At 39.8% G+C, this 17,906-nt stretch overlaps 2 protein-coding genes and 1 long non-coding RNA gene across 9 annotated transcripts in view; 1 reads left to right on the forward strand and 2 right to left on the reverse strand.

Annotated features, from left to right (window-relative positions):
* crtc3 (CREB regulated transcription coactivator 3) overlaps nt 1-2,945 on the reverse strand; it is a 46,360-nt gene extending 43,415 nt beyond the window's left edge. For all 7 annotated transcript variants that reach the window (XM_019867255.1, XM_019867253.1, XM_019867252.1 and 4 more), the window contains exon 1: nt 992-2,945. In XM_019867255.1, the coding sequence (XP_019722814.1) occupies nt 992-1,123 (132 nt within the window). In that variant the 5' untranslated portion in view covers nt 1,124-2,945. The remainder of the gene's footprint in view (nt 1-991) is intronic.
* Nucleotides 2,946-3,481: 536 nt separating this feature from the next.
* On the forward strand, nt 3,482-3,787 carry LOC109514312 (uncharacterized). Its single transcript, XR_002167967.1, has 2 exons — nt 3,482-3,637; nt 3,700-3,787. It is a non-coding gene; the product is annotated as an uncharacterized LOC109514312 (long non-coding RNA).
* iqgap1 (IQ motif containing GTPase activating protein 1) overlaps nt 3,690-17,906 on the reverse strand; it is a 45,421-nt gene continuing 31,204 nt past the window's right edge. The window contains exons 16-37 of the mRNA XM_019867248.1: nt 17,575-17,665; nt 17,304-17,471; nt 16,112-16,254; nt 15,863-16,033; nt 15,517-15,600; nt 15,352-15,423; nt 14,145-14,214; nt 13,707-14,071; nt 12,603-12,766; nt 11,344-11,568; nt 9,578-9,718; nt 9,394-9,478; nt 8,533-8,765; nt 8,293-8,425; nt 8,036-8,138; nt 6,924-7,059; nt 6,744-6,831; nt 6,187-6,396; nt 5,933-6,099; nt 5,717-5,836; nt 4,355-4,463; nt 3,690-4,237 (exon numbers count right to left, since the gene is read on the reverse strand). Of these exons, the coding sequence (XP_019722807.1) occupies nt 4,124-4,237; nt 4,355-4,463; nt 5,717-5,836; nt 5,933-6,099; nt 6,187-6,396; nt 6,744-6,831; nt 6,924-7,059; nt 8,036-8,138; nt 8,293-8,425; nt 8,533-8,765; nt 9,394-9,478; nt 9,578-9,718; nt 11,344-11,568; nt 12,603-12,766; nt 13,707-14,071; nt 14,145-14,214; nt 15,352-15,423; nt 15,517-15,600; nt 15,863-16,033; nt 16,112-16,254; nt 17,304-17,471; nt 17,575-17,665 (3,192 nt within the window). The 3' untranslated portion in view covers nt 3,690-4,123. The remainder of the gene's footprint in view (nt 4,238-4,354; nt 4,464-5,716; nt 5,837-5,932; nt 6,100-6,186; nt 6,397-6,743; nt 6,832-6,923; nt 7,060-8,035; nt 8,139-8,292; nt 8,426-8,532; nt 8,766-9,393; nt 9,479-9,577; nt 9,719-11,343; nt 11,569-12,602; nt 12,767-13,706; nt 14,072-14,144; nt 14,215-15,351; nt 15,424-15,516; nt 15,601-15,862; nt 16,034-16,111; nt 16,255-17,303; nt 17,472-17,574; nt 17,666-17,906) is intronic.

The following is a 17,906-nucleotide window of genomic DNA, read 5'->3' on the forward strand; positions in this document are numbered from 1 at the left end:
ATCAGGATTTGATTGAAATGTAGACTTGCGGTCATAATCTGAGAACATTTACGAGCACACCTCAATATTTGGATGTTTTGGGGTTTTTTTTAGACAACTGACTTAACTGTAACTATGATCTAACTATGATCTAAGTGTAAACCATCGGCATCACCAAATTCTGCCACATTCGATTGCTACTTGTTTGCGGCTCTTGCCACTTTTGCCTTCAAAAACATAAAAGCAAGCTGGGTCACGATTACATAATTTGACATGTCCATCGAAGATTTTTTGTTTTTCTCCTTCAAACTGTCGGCATTCACAACACGTCTGGACTGTTTTCTTTGTGGAGGTATAAAGGCAAATTGTAGAAATATTGTAGCTGTCCAAATACTTCTGGATATAACTATATTAAATTCAATTGTTGAAAAGACAGCTAAAATAACAGTGACTGAACAAACACAAAATTATAACTAAAGTAGTCATCAGTAATTATGACAGCGTAAAGCGTTTGTTTAATTTATGTGCCAAAATAGCAAGTGGTTGTGCCCAAATTAAGGTGTAACTTACATTCCATAATTAAGAACAATTCTTTGGAATTTTCACTGTCCCAGTGGAGCATCACAGAGTTCAAACGGAAGGGATTCAGCCAATTGAAGTGAATGACCAGATGCAAACTCAGCACAAATCTTAGCAGATTTCACTCCCTCTGGAGTACTTGAGATGCACAGCATGGGGAACTGGTGACCCAGTGAATGCGACACTCGAACCGCTTTCCCAGTTCTTGTTTTACGGATAGCAAGAATTTTATAGTCTGGATTGTGTTTCACTCAAAATGATCCTTGTTGTATTCCAAACATTACGGAGAGTTCTAGGGGTTGACAGTAGCTACGGTTTAACACAGCGACGTCAATGAGAAGTACTAATTAAGCGGACACTTAGGAGGTGCGTCGTTTAAATAGCAGCCATAGTCTCATTCAAGAAGACAACAGAATAACAAAAGAGTATTTACCCTTGAGACCGTGAGGTCCGTCATCAGCTGCTCGAAGGCTCGCGTCTCCTCTGCTTGCTTCTGGTTATGCAGGGCAATCTTTTCACTGAACTTCCTGGGGTTCGAGCCCCCTGTGCCCGGAGAGCCGGACATTGTTCTACAACTTCAGATTCTTGGGGAGAGAAGTCGGCAGCGGTGCTTCGAATCTATTTTTCAAGGTTTCTCAGTGGGCACTCCATTGGATAAAGTAAAAATATATATATATGTCTGCATTTAAAAAGAGCACACATTACTTGTGGATCAACGTTTGAATAATGGAGAAATGGTTAAATAAATTTCTATATGGCGTGTTCGCAAATATTAAGTGTTTGCAAGTCAATGTCGATGACTTTCACTGAAAAAAAAATTCTGACAGGGATATTTCGATAAAACCAAGTTAATGACACAACAGAACTTCATATTGACACATTGTCAGCGGCCACTTGGAGGAGTTTGACGTTTACGTAGCTGTCAAAGCTAACAACATAATATGGAGGTGAACGGATTGAAAAAGCGCTGCAGCTAGTCGCTAGGTTAGCTAAACTGGTGTCAAATCCGTCCGGACCATCTTGCACCAAAGAACTTTGCCAACTTGTCGAGACAATACTTCGGCAAATAGTTGGCAGACATGTATGTGTGCAAGCCTCGCTCAAGATCTTTAGTTCTTCTACTAAAGAAAGTAGAGTGCCCCGTTAGCAAACACCTTGCTAACAACGTTAGCTCAGTTCCCAAGCAATGGAGCCAAGCTTTTCTCGCTAAATTGTATTTCAACAAGTGTCCGCTGGTCTTATCCAGACTCACTCAGTGTCGAGTTTCTCTGACCACGAAGGAAGCAAAAACTCGTCTACGCACGCAACTGTACGCACTTGAAGCGGGGGTACAGTCCACAAATTCTCACTTTAACATTTAGATTACAGTGAAGTCGATCTTTGCGTTAATCCACGGGAAGCAGTTAGAGACCTCAAACTCCGACCCGATGACTCCATGAAGAGAAACAAGCGACGCCGAAGGTTAATACTCATTTCCTCCACACAGATTGAGCCCAATTCTTCTGCCGGGTTGCCGCATTCTGTTTCACCACATCAACCGTCAATTGACACGGCTTGAATAAGCAGGTCTGACCCGACGTCTTGTCATCCCCAGTCTCTCAGTCTCTGATGCGAGAAAAACATTGCCTTGTTAAATTCCATCGATTCTCCCGAAGACCGCACGGAGGCGACAACGGCAGGCCGTCGTTAGAAAATCATTTGGGTGACAACAGAAACGTTCACACTGCAGTTCTGTAATAATAACACGATGTTTATGGCCTTGTTTCTGACAAAGTTAATTCGGCATAGCATTTTCTGTTAAGCAATGAAATAAAGGTAAATTACACTTACCGTCATTGGCATATTCAAAGACATCACATACCGTACTGTTCATTCTTACGGACATACACTGTTGGTTCCTTACAAGTAAATCACGTCATCATCACTTGTGTGCAAATTCTGAGTATTTGCGTGAAATTGTTTTTATGGTACAACTGTACACCGCACTTAAAATGACAACACTGTACAAAGTGATTCAATACTGAACTCTCAAGCACTACTATAGCTTTTTAAAACAGACTTGCATTCAAAACAGTCTGCAAAACAAACGTCAGATTGGGGCGGAGGGGGTGGGGGCGACATTACATAATAATAACGATCGTTATTTTAAAACGAGGCACATAAAATATAATGAACTGTATTGCCAAAGAGCATTCGCCTCTCATCGGGACTGCATTAAATAACACTAAATACTGACATTCTGTCATATAAAGTCAAAGTGGAATGAAAGGCAACTTGATCCCTCAGATATTCATATATGTAAAACAAGAGACATTATAGAATGACATCTACTGGATCTTCTGAATGTAAGACTGCACATCTTCCAGTTCAATATGGTCTATAAAAACTTTCCAAAATGAATGACACTATCATGCTCACTGATAAAAACTAAAATATAAATTAAATAAATAAAGCTAGTAAGGGTATCTTTGTAAACAAGATTATCATTCATAAAATGTGCATCCAGTCCGCATATTTGCATTCCATTTTATGTAGTACAGATAGAGACATTCTATTTTTTTACTTTTGTAACATGAACATGTTCCCTTATACGGTATGACACAACTGAACAACATGAGATCTGAAAAGAAATCAAATCCACTGTAAAATCAAATGCAAAATTACAAAGGAAGCAATATAAAGAAACCCAGATGACTTTCAAAGCCAGGTTATTTTTCAAGATGAAGAAAGGGAAAAGAGAAAGAAGCCGTCGGGAACTTGTCAGGCCATAAGTGTCTTCTCCAGCAAGGAGCCTTCGTTTTCACTTTTAGCTGCGCGTGGTTGTTTGCAATCTGCGTAATTAGATGGTAGAAGTTTACCTCGAAGTTGATTAAGTTTGAACTTATTGGACGGGAAGAATATGGGACAGAGTTCCAGGTTAACAAAAGTAGCTTTATGTTGCTGTAGAAAATATTTTCCTACATAGGGCAAGGTGGATCAAATCCAAATCTGTGAATATAGCTTTAAAAAAAATACTACAATGCACTGTTTCTGTTTTCTGGGGTTTCTTTTGTGTGTGTGTGTGTGTGTGTGTGTGTGTGTGTGTGTGTGTGTGTGTGTGTGTGTCACACAAACCATACAAATACCCAGAATGAAGTTTAGGAATAGACTTCTTCCACAACTCTGCTGAAAGAAGTGCTTATCAAGCCTCTCTCAGTCAGGTCGAGAAAAAAAAAGGCAATTTTACATATAACATCAATTTTTATAAGTAATCAATGCCTGTGAACAAGATATTAATATTAAAAAGAGGGAAAAAAATACAACTCTTTAACATCTGGCGTGGCTGCAGTTACATAAAATCCTCGAGCAAATACCTGTGTTATGTTGGCCGGAGTGGCACAAAGGGAGTGTTCCACTGGAAACCACGCACATATGCTGATGTACACATTTAAAAAATACATTTGCAAAGGCACATAAGGCAAGTGCGTCGGGAAAAGATTAAGACAACCATAATCATTTAGGTCGAGGCTTTCAGCAAGCCTTCTTGTGGTCAAATCAGTCCGTTGCCTTCTTTAAACTGTTTTCTCTATTTCCCATAAAATTTCTTGTTGAGCAAGAAAATAAGCAAGTTGACATTTATTGTCGCCCTGTTGAAGAGTTTCATCACTGCCACGCCTTCGTACTGCAGTTGGAGGAGATCCTAAGAGCATTATAGGAAGCAAGGACACAAATCAAAATCAAGCGAATCATTAACAATGTCAGTACTAACAATCTGTACAATATACTTCTGTATGTAAAAGCGTCTCATCGAGCATACCTGATATTCTAACTGTAATGTCTCAAAGTGGACCCCCAATAACTTTGCCTTCACGTCAAAGACTCCAACAGCCTCGGCCGGAGAGATCTCAAAAATAACATTCTTGAACCTACGAGGAGAAAAACATGAGTTTCAGTTTTCAACTCGACTCAAGAGCACCCATTGAAATATTTGAATATTCAACATTTAAATCCCACACATTTAGAAACAAGTCTTATTTTTACTTAGAAAATGTACCATTTTCCTTATAACAGGGATGTCCCAAAAATTTCTGGTCTCACACCTTGAAAGCGAATACACACCACTTTCTTCATACAGCAGATAAACCAACTCTTCTGTGTGACTAACAAGGCCCTGCTTAATCACCAGCAATCAACACGCCAGTAATTTTAAACAATAGAAGAAACTCAAATGTGATGTTTGGTTGTTGCAGGATAATGCCCCAACTCACAAAGCACCGGTTTCAGTAAGGCAAGTGACTGCAGATGTCAGATCCTTCTTCGGCCTCCCTATTTGGCTCCATCAGACTTCTTTTTGTTTCCCAAACTGAAACATGAACTGCGTGGTCAACATCCACTTGGTACTAATTAAGACACGACAGATGCTGAAGAGGCATTCCATGAGGGATGTGATCAAACCGGGTTCCGGGACGGACTTATACAACTGGAGCATCGAACTCCAAGAGGATTATGTTGAAAAATGGAAATCTGAATTCTTTCTGCCTCTTGTATTGTTCAGGCCACAAACTTCCGTGACCCCCCGTGTATGGCGTTCAATTTGCATGGCAGAGTTTTAACTGGCTATGTTGTTTTGCAGTGTTCCGAAACCCACATTGGCAATATCCTTAACAGAGTGTTGCCCTTTTTTTATTGTGGTACAGCCTGAGCAACTGATGGTCAAAGGCATTCGATGTTGGGTTTTCACCCGTATCATTTACGTGCAGAGGCTCCTGCAAATTCTCGGAGTCTTTTGGTGATATTATGGACCAGAGATGATGAAATCCCGAAATTACTTGCAATTATATTATTTTATTATTATTATTATTGGACTATTTGCTCCCAAAGTTGTTCAAAAATGGTGAACCTCATCTCATCCTGGCTTGTGAACAACTGAGACTTTTGGTGGTGCTGTTTTTATACCCAATTATGACACTCATCTGTTTCCCACTCACCTGTGGAATGTTTTTTTTTTTTTTTTTAATTAAATCATCCATCCACTTTCCCAGTCTTTTCTTGCCCCATGTCCCAGCTTTTTTGGAACATGTTGCAGGCATCAAACTCAAAATGTGTGAATTTGCAAAATAGAATAATGCTCACCTGCTTGAACATTAAATATTGATTTGTTACCAAGTGCAGAACTTACTGGTTAGGCTGCAGATCCTCAATTGAAATGAGTACTCCCTTCTCATATAGACGTGAGGCAGTGTATTTCTGTGCAACTTGTTTACTCTTCTTTGCCTTGTTGACACCAGGCTTTGACAACCTGAGAGGAAAATCATCATCATTCCGCATACATCAAATGATCCTCAGGCTCAATATATAGAAGAGATCAATAAAAAAGAAAGGTGAACACACTTACTTGCCCTTGCTGGCCAGGTTGTCCATGCAGGTTTTAATATACTGATTGTAAGAATCAATCTGCACATTGTAGAACTTGGTCTTTGAATTCAGGGCCGTGTTGGTTTGCTGCAGTTTTACGAGTTCAGCTTTTCTACGCTGGCGATAACGTCTCTGATTTCTGATGTCCTGTAATGCACGCAGGCATATTTCAAATGTGTATACAATTTATAGTTTAAGAACTGACACCAAGACTATATTGCATTTTTTTTTCACCTTGGCTATGTCATTGATGAGGTCCTGATAGCGGTTCTCAGGATTCACTTTGCCAAGCTCTGCTAGCCGTTCCAGATTACTCCTGATCTTGTCTTTTTTCCCCTGTAACGTTAGGCCATCGTCCACCACTGGTTTGACTTGCTTTATCTTCTCTGGAGTCTTCGCATCACGTATGGCCCTCCTCTGCATCGCACGTTGGTATTCTGCTTCCTGTAACCACAGAACAAAATACAGTAAGTGTAGCCTGACTTTTTTTTTTTTTTTTACTTTGAAGACACACACTTATATCAAAGATTTGGTATGCTCAAAGCAAATAACGTTACACAATAGTATGACAACAGGAATTCCCAATTTGCGGTGTGCGATGTAGTGAATTGGCAGTTGGTAAAATGATTCATGTCCAGCAAAAGGGAAATGTTCTCATCCAAATGAAATGCAATACAGATAGCTCTCTGTCTGTATGCTATCTGTCTTTTGTTGTCTGTGTGGTTTGGTTGCAGGCATAACGTATTCAAACTGACAGAAAAGAAAAAAAAAAAAAAAGTCTGTAATATGACCTGGTCCGGACCAGCTGATGAGTCCAGTATCTCTGTCAGAGTCTCCCCAGGCTGGAACCGGATCACATCAACAATCAGCCGCTTGGTGCTAAAATTACATGGCAGAAAAACAAAACAAAAAAACATTTATGAAGCAATTACGATAATGTAAAATACAAAGATCAAATAGTATGACCTTACTTGAGTAGGAGGGTCTTGGCATCCACCTCACTATTGGCCTCACCAGGTACATCAAATTTGTTGGTCAGTGTTAGGGAAACCTCAGTCTTGCCCATTTGCTCTTTGTTCGGGTCACCGGGTGGGAGAGGATTTTCACCTGTTTAACCCAGTAAAACAACACTATCAGTCAAGAGTTGTGATATTCTATATCAGGGGTCACCAACGTTTTTTGATCCGTGACTGTTTTTTGACCCCTACCCCTCACCCTCCACCCACCCACCCAGCGCGGTCGACTTGGACGCAGTCCGCGATCTACCAGTCGACCGGGATGGGCTGGTTTGACCATCCTTTTCAATATCATCTGCGATAAAATTCTGCACAGTCACTGGTCTACACACGGCTGCCTTTTATGCAGATGACGTGGGTTTGATTCCCAGCCAGTGCCTCAATACTCATGGCCCCAGGCCCAGATAAAGGGGCAGGTTGCGTCATAAAGGACATCTGGTGTCAAAACTCTTACTCTCTCATGTGAGTAACTCCCTCTTGTGAACCCTGATAAGGATGAGCAAAAAGTCCAACAAAGTATTTAATACTTTATTCCTGATTGCTTTTAATATCCATTCATTTTCTACCACATATCCTGTTCAGGGTCACTGGTGAGCTTGAGCCTCTTTCAGTCAACTTATGAGCATGGGTCAGGCTGGTAAGAACTGAATTCAAATGTAAATTTCTCCAGTTCAGTGGTGCAAACTCATAGAGTTGGCATGTTCTTAAAATAGGCATCACTACTGTGTCACTTGTAGTATTGTGATTGGTTGATTAATGTCATTTGCCTTGGACATTGTCTGAAATATACCAAAATGGCTTCAGTCCACAGCATTAATCTCACTGTCTTTCTCTTTTTTGTAATTATTGCATACACCTGGGTCCAGAAGTACTTGAACAGTGACACGTTTTATGACTGTATATTGTTATTTTGGCTCCAATACACATCCGACGATGGATTTAAAATAAAACTAACGGTACATAAAACCGACAAGTGATTTCGAGCGAGAAACTTCAGTTCTCAACTGAACTTGCAAGGCCTTCACTGCAGCCACCCTCACTCTATGCCGAGTTTTATATCTACTCACCAATGAGAGACTCTACAGTGGGAACCTCTCCCAGGTCCTCCAGAAGCTCGTGGATGGGATCGTTGTGCTCTGGAGCAATGGCATCCTGATGGTCCAGAAGCAGCTAATAGCAAAGAACAGCCAAATCATAAGTGACAAAATATGAAATTGAGGAGATTATTTTCAGATGATAAAACAATTGGTTACAGCAGAGGAAAGCCCATAATGGGGGCCATTTTAAAAAGATGTACAAGACATTGAGGCACAACCAAACTCACTGTGTGTGTGTTAATCATCTCTCCAATAGAGATGTAAATGACAGGTTTGGTGACAGTGACCAGGTCAGAGTACTGATCCACATTGAATTTATCTTCAAGTGTGGGGACGTCGCAGGCTGTCAAAAAATATCGCCTGTAAAGCGAGAGGAAATACGCAGCAATGTAACATTTGACAAATGTGAACAACAAACCACAAAAGGACGTGCAACATTTTTTTTAAGATAGAAATAAATATCGCACCTGAACTTTTGATAAGAGTTGCTGAGATATTCATTGATGGGATTCAGGTGCGCATTATCTCCGAGAAACATCTTGTTGGAGGCAGCGTGCTGCAGCATTTTGGCTACGGAGCCCAAGTTTCGGCGCTGCTCAGTAGTGAGTTGGCCACCTGCCGACATCTCAATGATGTCAAAAGCATCGGGGGCAACAATTGCCGGGTTCATGTAACGGTAATACAAAAGGTTCCCCACGATCTGAAAAAGCAAAATGGTTCCGTTACAAGGAGGTCAGTGTGTAGGATTCCAATGCAATCTTTTAACGTCTGTCCTATACGGTGGTTGAAACAAAGTAAATTCTCTCCACTAATATTCTGAAGATTTCGTATGTGGTTTTGCAAGAGGAGGAAGGGCTCCTGAATGTATCGGAACACAACTTGTGCAGAAAGAGGAAGAGGGCAGAGAGATGAATGAGCGAGCTCACCTCAACAGCTAGAGTGTGTAGAGAAAGGTACGCTTCGACACCGAGGGATTGGCAAGGTGGAAAAAAGCAGAAAGGCAAGAGACACAAAAACATAGAACTGATTATGAAACAGGAAGCAGATAAGAACAGTGAACGGGGGAAAACAGCTGCAGAATGTTACACAGCCGATTCATTAGTAAAAGGATCACAGGTCGAAGACTTGCTGTGGTGGAAAATGTGGAATTAGGACAGGTTGAGTAGTAGGTGGGTTTCCAAGCACCCTGACAGGGATTAACTCCCTAAAATTGATATGTCCGTCCTGAGTATAAAGTGAACATTCTACTATTTTTGTCATTAGTTTGAAGCGATGCTTTAAAGGCTGTGGCTCGTAAAACAATGTAAGGATGAATACAGTCAGCAAACCTTCAGCAGTTCATCCTCGGTAGCATCTGGGAACTTCTCGTGGAGGGTGTCTTTAAGGACTTTGGAAATGAAACGCATCCCATAGCTAAAGAACACATTATTGGACAGTGTGAGGCACGTGCATTTTAACTCAAGTTAACTATGTGTGGTTTGAATCATCTGACTGAAGCCAATATATACTTACGGAATTTTATCAACAGAAACAATTATGGCAGAAAGGAACTTGTCGGTGACCATCTTCATGCTCTTGATGGAGGCTTCCAATCTATTCCGAACTTCTTCATGGGACATTGCTTGCTCAGGCGTGACATCATATGGCAGCTTGCTGTGGACGACACGTGGGCAGAAAAAGACATTCTCAGATTATCTTTGGCTGATTTTTGATATAGTTTCCAAAAGGAGTTTTGAACATCAAAATGTTCACAACTTTTTAGCTGCCCATTTCCAAAAGTGTTTTTGATCGAGCTATTCTGAATTTTGATGAAGTGCCTTTGACAGTCTGATTTGTTCACTGCATGGACATGCATACACCAATCTTCTAAATTAATTGTTACAGACGCTGACTGAACATGGTTTCACAGAATATGAGCAATGAGGGATAGCTGAGAGTGAACATGGCAGATAGCACAATAAGGAAAAGAGAACAGACTGTTAGACAGAGAAACCTGAAGAATGTCAGACTATAGACCCATCAAACAACCGTCTTTGGTATATTTGAAAGAGCAAATAAACTTGGACATCAAGGAAAGCTACGAGTAGAAATGTGGCAAATTAAGACCAATTGCCATCAATAGAGATATTTTAAGTGGAGGAAATTGGTGGGACTCCTCGAACGACACCCACAGGGAATGGACCCATGGATATTAAGTCAGGTAAGTCATGGGCCATACCTGAAAGTGTAATTCATCTAGTTGCTGAAAAAGTGCTGATGAAACACAGGAAAACACAATCCATGTTGTCTTTGCTCAACCTTGGCAGCACGTCACAGTTCGCACTTATCTGTCTTAGACTGAGCTCAGTTTAGTTTGACTTTTAAGTTTATTTTATTTCAATCAGAAGAAATGTAAAATCAAACAGTCAAAAACATATCAAGAAAAGGAACTCTAACTGAAAAGAGTTATGGCTGAACCATTGCTTCTTATCACCGCACTCTTATCATTCTCTCCAATTCAGTCGAAGAATTACATTATTGATATAAGGTATTTTTATCCCAACATGCTAAATATACATTTGCCTAGCCCGAGACAATCATACACACACTGAAATCGAACCCTGCTCCTCTGCACTGTGAAGACGACGCGCTAATCAGACGACCACCGTGCCACGCTTCATTTAGATAAAATATATCAGGAAATAATTTAGGTCAGAGAATTGATCTTTGCGGTACCCCAAATGTAATAGCTGCTAGTGTGTACTTAATTCTCCAATCCTATATCTCTCTAATTTCTGCAGAAAAGTGTCATTGTTTATTGTATCAAAGGCTTTCTTGAGGTCTATAAATACAACTACTGCATACTCCTTTTCAACAATTCCATATTTCTCAATTAGTTAGATTGAAGCTCAACATAGAGCCAGCTCAAAATCCGTCCAAGTAGTCATGGAAACAACATCCGTACTCGCTATTGGCTCAGCATATGAGGTGAGGTGGCCACTGGCTCATTTGTAGGAGCAACGACCGTACCATCAAAAAAGGTGAATTTGAGCAAGGCACAAAATAGTGAGAGTAAAGGCATCCTCCATTTCTGCCACAGACATGTTATTAAGACACCTGGAGACTGTTTTAAATACTCTACTGAAAAAATACATTTGTACGTGGTTTTCATGCACAGATTGACTTAAGTCAAGTCATGTACCATTTAAATTTTGACTTGGATCAATTTGTCCATTTCATGGTATAATCTGCTCAACCATCACTTAAATTGCAACGCTGATGATCTTCCCCTATCTCACCTGGCCTCTCCAGTCTGCGTTTCCATCTGGTTGACCCAGCTCTTGTAGATGTCCACTGGGTCGGTCTTGATGTTAAGCGTTTTGTCATCCATGATCTCCTTCACAACTGGTGCCAAGATCTGTCTCAGGGCATTCTGGCCTCTCGTACCACGGTGGAAACTTACCACCATCTTTATGACAGTCGGATTTCCTGTGACAATCTCCTTCATCTGGTCAACTTTTGACCTACAGACAGTTAAGGAACACAGGGGGTTATCCAACACCTTTTTGATTCCAAATGTGTCCTTTAATATTACAGAATACATGTTTACACTTCTAATAATGTATTTATTAGAAATGTATTTTACCTAAGACATAATTTCTGTTGATTTAACATTTTTGTCAGGAACATTTCAACTCAATAGTATAAATTGTCAATCATTTTTTATAAATGTAAACTATTTAAATTAGGGCCGGGACACATTTATATGGATGAATTAGTTCCAGAATTTTTAAAAAAACAACAACAAAAAAAACACTAACAGTTTTTTTAAGCACTCCAGGCAAGCTAGGACTTTTCTCAGTGCCCTAATTCCTGGCACGCCTGTGACACTGACTCAAAAGAAGTGACGTTCGCACGCCAGAACGTTCATCTGACAAATACAAAAAGCTTTTTTTTTTTTTTTAAATGCCCGGAAGATCATAATTAAACAAATTGAGCAACCAAGACTTTGCATATTACAGAGGCACTTCAAGCCTGTGCTTTCACATGAATGCAAAACATGTCGCAACTAGAATGGACACTGCTGCTCATGTTAGCGGCAACAGTAAGAGAAAGGCCAGTTTGTCTGTTGGTTGTTTGTAAGTGGCTATGCTTTTATTGAATCACACTAAAATGTTGAACCTGTAGACATGTATTGCAATAGTGATTTTTGCTGAGGACAAAGTGCTTGAGTTTGCAAAATCATTTAATATCTTTGATACAGCCAACTTGAATTTATGAGATATATACATATACATATATATATATATATATATATATATATACATACACTTTTTTTTATGATGAGTCTTTGGGAGCATTTTCCTCAAGTTCAGATTGAAATCATCTTCTTGTCATTGAACTTTATTGAAAAAAAAAGCATGAATCGGTGAAGTAGCATTTTTGAAAATGTATTGAACTGCATTGTATAAGTTGAATACATCCATTTCAATTCTGTGTATATTTGTGTTCAATTTAAAAGTATATTAATTATTAATACTTCTATTAGACAACTTACTTGATTTCCTCCTGCAGGGCAGTCTTAAAGAGCTTGAGCAGCAGGTACTCCTCTCTCTGATTTGAGGCATAATTGTATAGGGTGAAGATTACAGAATCCATAAACTTTGTTGATTTATTCTGAGGCATCTGGAAGATCAGCTTGGCGAGATATGTTGGATTGGTCTGAAAACAGGTAATAACACGTGGTCTGAATGTCATTGGAGAGGTATAGAGATACAGAGTCTTCACACACCAATTCTGTTTTTTGTGATGTTAAAAAAAAAAGGAGACCAACTTAATAATTTCAATACTTTTTTTCAATGCTGGTAACTCCATTGAATGTGTTTTCTTTCTGAGAGAGGAAGTTTGAAAAAAAAAAGAGAGAATGTGATTGCACGAGTGTGCACATTCTGAACTGGAAATGTGGTTGAATTCAAACTCATGTTGTCGCACCATAAACGAAAAAAAACCCTCCCCTACACATGTGGGAATGTGTGTTAACTTTTTGACCCTAATTCTAAAAGTTTATGTTTGGCACAATCACAATACCGCTCATCACCCCAAAACACCAAACATCTCAAATGAAGCACAACGGTGGCAGTATCATGCTTGGGGACCGTTTTTCTTCATCTGAAACTGGGGCCTAAGACAGTGTGGTAGGGGGATTATGAACAGTTCCAAATTCCAATCAGTGTTGGCACAAAGCCTTCAGGCTTCTGTGAGAAAGCCTACTAGAACATCCGAATTTCATTTCGGGTTAATCAGAGGCATTTTAAATGATGGCAGTTATGTGCTGACTTCCATTTAACATTAGTTTGAATGTAACTAATTAGTTAATCAAGGATGTACCGGTACACACTTGTGCAATCTCATTATTTCAGTTTCTTTTTCATTCCCTCTGGAAAATACATCAATTTTTGTTAAACCGAGTTGTACATAAAAAAAAGTTTTGAAATGATTTATCCTGGTCTCATTTCTTAAATCCTGGCAATTGAACAGGGGTGTGCAGACTATTTATATCTACTCTATGACATGTACAAAATATGTCACATCAACCTGTAATCTTCAGACAAATTGGCAATTCAATAATGCAATCAAAATGTGAATTGTACTATGACAGTACCTGTAATAGATAGAAGAGGTGCTGGTAAGCTTCCAATTTGACTCTCTTTTCCTTGCTTAGTGCCTTTAGACCTCCTCTGTGTTTGTTCATCATCATCATGTCTGACAGCTGACCCTTGTTTTTTTTGGTCAGCTTCTTGCTGTGTGACACCACCTCTTGCAGGGTGATTTTGTTCTTCACTAGCAGACCAATCTTGATGTCCATCAGGTTCAGGTCATTCTCCAGCTGCTGATTGGAGCGGATGTTGGTAACCACCTCCTCGCGGAGCCGCATCAGCTCCAACTCCTCTTGGAAGTCCTGGTCACTGTGATCCAACAGATGGACAAACTTCCTCACCACCGCCATCGGAGGATTTTCGGCACTGGCTGTGTTCAGAAATTTTGTAAGTTAGTCAATGAAAAAAGATTTGTTTCCATAAAATCTGGATTTCCATCTTACTCAGCGTCTTGTAGTCGTCTCTGGCCTTGTTGGCTCTGATGAAAGCCTGAATCTTAACCACATCTTTGATCTGCGGTAAAAACATCGGTCACTAGGCCGCTCAATAGTCCATGATAGTAACAGCACAGAATCCAATCAAAATCACATAGCTAAGGCATACTAAATGAGCTCACTGCCCCGTAAACCCCAAAGAGACCTCAAGTAAATGGTAGTGGATGTTTTAGGAAAATGTCTGTAAGATAGGACGTGATTTTGACCATTCATTCAAATCCAACTATAGACTATATTGTACTTGCTTTTTGTTTTAAATGATATGGTATGGTTTAAATCAGTGGTCCCCAACCCCTGGGCTGCGGACCGGTACAGGTCCGTGGGTCATTTGGTACTGGGCCGCACAGAAAGAATAAAAAACTTACATTACTTCGGTTTTATTTATTTCGGAATCTGAAAGATGTTTTATTTTTTTTAAAATTACCGGATTCTCTGTTACATCCGTCTGCAGTATGTCACTCTTGACGCAGGTCAAGGCGTGCTTCTCGGTCAAGTGATAGGTTACCGCTAAAATGAAACCCTGGAGCTACCAAAATGAGTAAAAAACAAACGTCTTTGGAAAGTTTATTTGGGAAGGGGAAAAGGCCCAGCCAGGAGACAGAAGAGGAGCCTATGACTTCCAAGAAAATAAGGCTACATTTATTAGACAGTATCAGGAGTCCTACTTAAAATACCGATTTATGTCAACGGGAGATTCCCACGCACCAAACCCACTCTGCATAATATGTGGCGATGGTGAGTCATTTTTTTCCATGCACTTTGTATTTGTGGTGTATTTTATTTTGAAGGCACATTTAAACATTACCATAGCGACCAGAGAGTGTTGTGGCCAGATAGGACGTTCCTTGTGTCATGATTCGTGTTTATTTTTATGTTTAGAAAATACCGCAGTTTTCATGCAGGTCATATATTATTTTGTTGTATTTATCCGCCACACCTTAAAGGCCGGTTCCTGAAAATATTGTCTGACATTAAATCGGTCTGTGGGGTAAAAAAGGTTGGGGACCGCTGGTTCAAATGATATGCATTTTCACAATCCAATTAAGAATTATTTAAGAATATTGTATACCTTAAATGTTTCCTTTGCATGTAACACATCATTAAACTAAACAACCCCCCGCCCCCCCCCACACACACACATTAATGTAATACTTACGTGATCCTTAAAGTACTTTAGGCGATCTCTGTACTTTTTACGAGCTTGATGCATTCGAACCATTGCTTGGATCTGAGAGGAAAAAAAGTGTCATCATTTCTGCTTAAGTAGAAAGTCTTTGCTTCTGATTGCATTGACATTATTGCCATTGCAGCATTATTTCACCTTTACAGCCTCATCACTGTGGTCTTCTAGATACTTCTTACGGTCCTTGAAATCCTTCCTCTGTTTGTAGCCTTTCCAGTGAGCCTGGGAGAAAAATAATCAGAGGGCTAAATGTATGAGAGTGGGACGAAGTTACAGAGTATTCTTGGCAAGTTGTTCAGTATCAATATTGTAATACATTGCAATATGGATGTTTTTATTGTGTCAAAAATTAACTGCCAACATGGTGGACAGTACACAGCACAGCTTTAGCATAGTATGTGTTTCTCCCTGAAAGTTTTTCAATAACAAAATACAGTTATCTAAAGTGTTTTGTGCTGTGTATATTAAATGGATTTGATCCCACCTGTATTTGTGTAACAGCTGGCTCTTGTGATTTTAGGAAGTTCATCCGCTCCTTGTGGGCCTTCCTGACCAGGTAGCCACGACAACGAGCTTGCAGCTTGGTAATCAGAGTCTCGTTGGCCAACCACAGCTGCTCTCGATTGTAAGCTGTGGTTACCCCTGAAACTACAGACTGTGGGAGTAATGGAAAAAAAAAAGTGAAAACAGCTGAACAGCTGGGATGATGCAGCGCTGCACAGGTACAACATACCTGAATGTCCTCCTTGTTGAGCTGCGTGTTGTTTTGTACAAAATCCTCTGGTTGCACCCAGGTACCCTCTTTTGTATTCAGGTTGTAATAGTAATTGTGTCCACCTTTCACCCAGTGCTGTACCCACTCGCTGCCGTTATCACCTGGGTATCATAACAGTTTAAAACAAAGACAAAAGTTCAATCTTTCAATCTTAATGTAGTCTTATCTTATATTAAAATTCACAGTTTGGAATATAACTTTTGGATACAGGATTGGACAATCTTAAAAGAGCTTGGTTGTACAGCATGCTATATGTTGAGCAGCATGTCCCTTTCAGTCGATCAAGAACCTGAAGCATTACATACAGAATGCCACTGACGGCCCTGACTGAAGACCCACACCACTTCCAGTAGAAAACATCTTGTGCTCCCATCTCATACACATATGCAATTATCTCTAAATGTTATCTTTATAAGCCTCAATGCCTCCAAGGACACATTTATTATGTCTGGCTATCTGACTGTAGATACTTTGTACATTATGTAGCAAAAATAATGAGACACTCATCTTCATCCATTAGTTATTCATTCATGGTTAGACTTTGTGAAAGCAGTTTGGGAAACGCTTCTTTGTCTTGAAACAGAGCACAAAGCTGAATTAATTTGGTGAGAAAGAACTTGGCTAATATTACACGACAGGCCGTCCGGTCCAACTGCCTGATGGGATGAATTGGCAAAAAATTCCCACGGGCACAAAACAATCTTGTGGATTGTCTTTCCAAAAGAGTGGATAGACTTTTCTTTACAGTGTTAAGTTAGTGTACAGTGCTAGTACACATTTAACTCTGATTTGACGGCTGCATTTCGACTCCATATTGTGGAGTGTGAATCATATATGTGTGTGTGTGTGTGTGTGTGTGTGTGACACAAGCACAAAGATTCAATACGATTCAAGGATGTTTTTTAAAGTGAAAAAAAATTATATATATACATACATATATATATATATATATATATATAACACACACACACACACACACACACACACACACACACACACACACACACACACACACAAAGAGAGAGAGTACAGAAAAGTGCTACAACCTTTTTAGGCAATCTGTGTGGAGTATACAGTATATGTTATACACAGTATTTGTGACTAAAATGTCATCAATGTAATTCTTAACGATATTTGGTTCTGCCCTCACCATCTTTCTTCTTCACTTCTTTGACTTTGGCCAAGTCCTCTTGGTATGTCTGTGCGCATTCAGAAGTGACTCCATATAGTCCTGCCCCAGGGTTACGCAGAGCTGTGACAGTCTGAGCCGCATCGCCAGTATCCACCGCCTCATTTATGGCATGAATAGACTGAGAGACTGTTAACACAAATACAGCATTAGAAAAAATAAGCGAGCACAAAGTCACAAACCTTTTCTAATCTTCCAAATGTATGTAGCAGGAACAACTGTGTGTGCTTACACAACAAGGCGTCCTTCGTGTCCTGGTTAGCCTTGAGAATAGCATCTTGGATCTCATCCAGCCAAAGCACAGCAGAAGGATCTTGTGTCTCCTGATTGACATTGAAAAAAAATGCTTAGCGTACAAAACGAACTAGGGATGTAACAAAAAATGACTAGGATCAGAAAATGGCTTTTGATTTCAAAGATGCGAGTGCACAGAATGGAATCGTTCCACTTTAAAATATTTTGAGATATGTATAGAATCATCTTTTATTGGAGCAATATATCTTTGAAAGAAATGCCACGATTACATTTTTCACTTTAAAAAAACGTCCTTGAATCGTATTGAAT

Source organism: Hippocampus comes, unplaced genomic scaffold (assembly GCF_001891065.2).
Source record: "Hippocampus comes isolate QL1 unplaced genomic scaffold, H_comes_QL1_v1.1 scaffold2, whole genome shotgun sequence".
In the NCBI taxonomy this organism is placed as follows: Eukaryota; Metazoa; Chordata; class Actinopteri; order Syngnathiformes; family Syngnathidae; genus Hippocampus; species Hippocampus comes.